Source organism: Solanum tuberosum, unplaced genomic scaffold (genome assembly GCF_000226075.1).
Source record: "Solanum tuberosum cultivar DM 1-3 516 R44 unplaced genomic scaffold, SolTub_3.0 scf00186, whole genome shotgun sequence".
Taxonomy (NCBI): Eukaryota; Viridiplantae; Streptophyta; class Magnoliopsida; order Solanales; family Solanaceae; genus Solanum; species Solanum tuberosum.
In genome coordinates, this window is record NW_006239112.1 from 650,842 (window position 1) to 654,289 (window position 3,448).

A 3,448-nucleotide genomic window follows, 5' to 3' on the forward strand; every position below is an offset into this window, starting at 1 on the left:
ATAATACCTCTGTACATGGTTTGATTCACCAAAACATCTGACTCATCTTCTCCCATCTTTGAGTTTGTACCCATGAGGTATCAATAGGCTTAGAGTCAACCATATGAAACTTCTTTAGCAAAACTTTTATGTACGTCTCTTGACAGATTGAGGTGCTACTAGAGGTTTGCTTGATCTGTAGTCCTAAGAAGAAGTTCAACTCTACCATCATGCTCATCTCAAATTCATTCCCCATAAAAGTAGCAAATTCTTCACAAAGAAATGCAGAGGTGGCTCCAAAAATGATATCATCCACATACACATGGATGATGAGCAGTTCATTTTCCCTTTTCTTCAACAACAAAGTTTTATCTATCTTGCTCCTTTTGAATCTATTCTTCAAAAAAATAATCTAGAAAACCGCTCATACCAAGCTCTAGGAACTTTTTCCAATCCATACAGGGACTTGTTGAGTTTAAACACATGGTCTAGGCAATCAGCATCCTTAAAGCCAAGTGGTTGTTTCACATACACTTCTTCCTTCAGGTCTCCATTTAAGAAGGCACTTTTGACATCTATTTGGAAGAGCTTGAATCCCATGAGGGCCGCAAAAGAAAAAAAGAATTCTGATAGCCTCCATTCTAGCAATAGGAGAAAAAGTTTCAGCATAGTTGATGCCTTCGTCTTGATTATAGCCCTGAACAACCAGTCTTGACTTGTTCCTTGTGATAACTCCATTTTCATTATGCTTGTTTCTGAACAGCCACTTGGTCCCTATAATTGTTCTGTGTGTAGGTCTAGGAACCACGTGCCACACTTTGCTCCGCTCAAACTGATGGAGTTCCTCTTGCATGGAATTAACCCAATCAGCATCTTTCAAGGTCTCCTTCACATTTTTGTTCTCAATAGTTAATATGAATGCTGAAAATGCAACCAGATTTCTAGTCTTGGATCTGGTTTGCATTCCAGAATTCAATGGCGAAATGAGATTATCAATAGTATGAGAAGATTGATGCTTTCCTCCTGATTAAGAGCTCAGGGCTTGAGGTTGATCCATTTGTTCTTCTTCATCTTCGGAATCGTCATTCTCAGATTGAGGTGATTCCTCCTGATTTTCATTGTTGGATGGACCTGGTCCCTCATTGGGCTTGTCAGCTTCATTAACCTTCTTTGATTGACCAAGACCACCATCATCAGGGTTTTGACTTTCTTCAGCTCGTGGACCATTATTCATCTCTCTGAATTCTGAACAGCTCCTCAAGATCATCATCATCCTACAGTTCAAGATTCTTCAAATCACCACTTTCATCAAAAACCACATGAACACTTTCCTCAATGCCTAATGGTTTTTTTATTGAAACTCTGTAACCTTTGCTGGAAGATGACTACCCTACGAACACACCTTCATCACTTCTAGGATCAACTTTTCCCAAATCATCCTTGCCATTGTTTAGCACAAAACACTTGCAACCAAAACCCCTTAAATAATTCAATATGGGCTTTTTGTTGTTGAGTAGCTAATATGGTATTTTGTTCAGTACAGACCTGATCAAACACCTGTTAGTCATGTAGCATGCAGTGTTAACTGCTTCAGCCCAAAAGTTCTGAGGAAGACTTCACTCTATCAACTCCATTTTGTTGAGGTGTTCTAGGTGCTGAGAGGTTGTGATGAATACCGTTGTCTGCACATAAGGTATCCAACCTTCCATTCTCAAACTCAGTTCCATGATCAAATGTGATCCCTGCAATGTTGTAGTTAACCTTTGTTTGAATTATTTTAAAGAATATCATCAGCACATCAACTATCTCATGTTGACACCTAATTTTGGACCTCCACAATATATATTAATCATCGAGTTTCTTCAATTTCGAACGATTTGAAATAATTAATTTTATAGCATTCAAAATATTTTTCAAGTTATTTTAAAAGTAATTTTAGTTGCTTTTATAATTTTTAAATAATAAATATGTTTTCTTATATAATTTTATATATAATTAGTACATTTTATAAACATTCGAAAATCATCTCAAAAAAGATTTTGTTTTGTTTATATATCTTACTAATTAGTTTAGTTATATAATAGTTTATATTTTAAAATTATTTAGTTTATAATTAAGTTAATTATTCTATTTCGTTAAGTTTAAGAAGATCGTTAATTGATTAGTAACAATTTGTCTAATTTCATTTTTGGCCAAATTTAACCAATTGCCTCTTATTCGGTCGAAATTGCAATTCATTTGATTATTTTCGTAAGTTTAATTGACCACATTCTTGACTTCTCTTTCAAGACCCATTTGCCTCAAATAGCCCAGTCCAGCAATTTTCCAATTCTTAGGAAACCCAGCCCACATTACATTCAACAACAATACATCAGCAAACCAGAAACGACCCTGACCCCCTGCGTCTCTCTTCTTCTTCGCGTGAACCAGCAGTGAGAAATTGGCCCAGTAGTAAACGAACCCAGTTCAGCGATCCAAGCGACCAAATCGCGTAGCTTGCGTCACCCAACCTCGCCCTTATCCTCTCCGTACGAGAACGTACTCAAATTTTCCAATTGGAGCGTGCTCCATCCGAGTTCTTCCTTTCTCAAAGATCAAACGGTTCTCTTCACTTTTCCGTTGGTGATTGGAACTATTTCAAGCTGGCAACCTTATCCCTTCAAGAGAATTCGAATTTTAAATTGGAAATTGAATCCCGTTTCCTCCCTTTTCAATTCCAATCTCCCCTCTATAAATACCCTATCGTGTTCATTGTGAAAGGGGGATTTTTCTGAGAATATTTTCCATCATCTGAGACAGATAGTTTTTAACCACCAAAAACGCATGAAACAACACCAAAAACGGTAAAAAAAATCCATAGGCTTGTTCTGTTTCAAGTTTTATTTTTGATTCTCTACTTCTTGGGTCAAGGTCGGAGGTGTGGTGGAAGCTTCGTGGTCAAGCTCTTCCTCCCGGATCGCTGCTCCAAAGAAGGTATTTCTCTTCTCCTCTCAATTTTGTTTTGTCATTCTAGCTCAATTTAGATGCGCCTTATGTAACTTTAGTTCACTTTTGTTATTCAAGTTGATGATTTTTATTTGTTCTTCTTGATGAAAGATGTGATTGTGTATTTTTTAAAAGGGATGCGTTTGTGAACTCACCAGTAGCTACTATTTTCTTTTGATATGATGCATACATCTAAGATACAAATCGATTTGGGTGTTATATGTTATTGTTGCTTTGATTTCATTTTGTATTGAAAAGAGATGGGTTGATGTATCCTACCAAATTCATCAAGAGTTTTCCTCTTTCTATAGCTTGTAAATATGTGATTGTTTTCTACAAGTTTAATTAGTTTGTCTTAACTTTAGGATGCTTTCTTTCATGCCTTGTTCTTGATGTCATAGTGCGAAGATATAAGACATTGTTGAACTCTTTGTTTCAATTAGTATTGTCAAAATGTTCCAAAAATGCTTATTTTAATTCTTTG

At 36.2% G+C, this 3,448-nt stretch overlaps 1 protein-coding gene across 1 annotated transcript; it reads right to left on the reverse strand.

The window, feature by feature from the left end:
• Nucleotides 1-484: 484 nt before the first annotated feature.
• Nucleotides 485-943, reverse strand: LOC107061991 (uncharacterized mitochondrial protein AtMg00820-like). Its single transcript, XM_015312111.1, has one exon. It carries the CDS (start codon nucleotides 941-943, stop codon nucleotides 485-487), a length of 459 nt encoding a protein of 152 aa, XP_015167597.1.
• Between the last annotated feature and the right edge of the window lie 2,505 nt (nucleotides 944-3,448).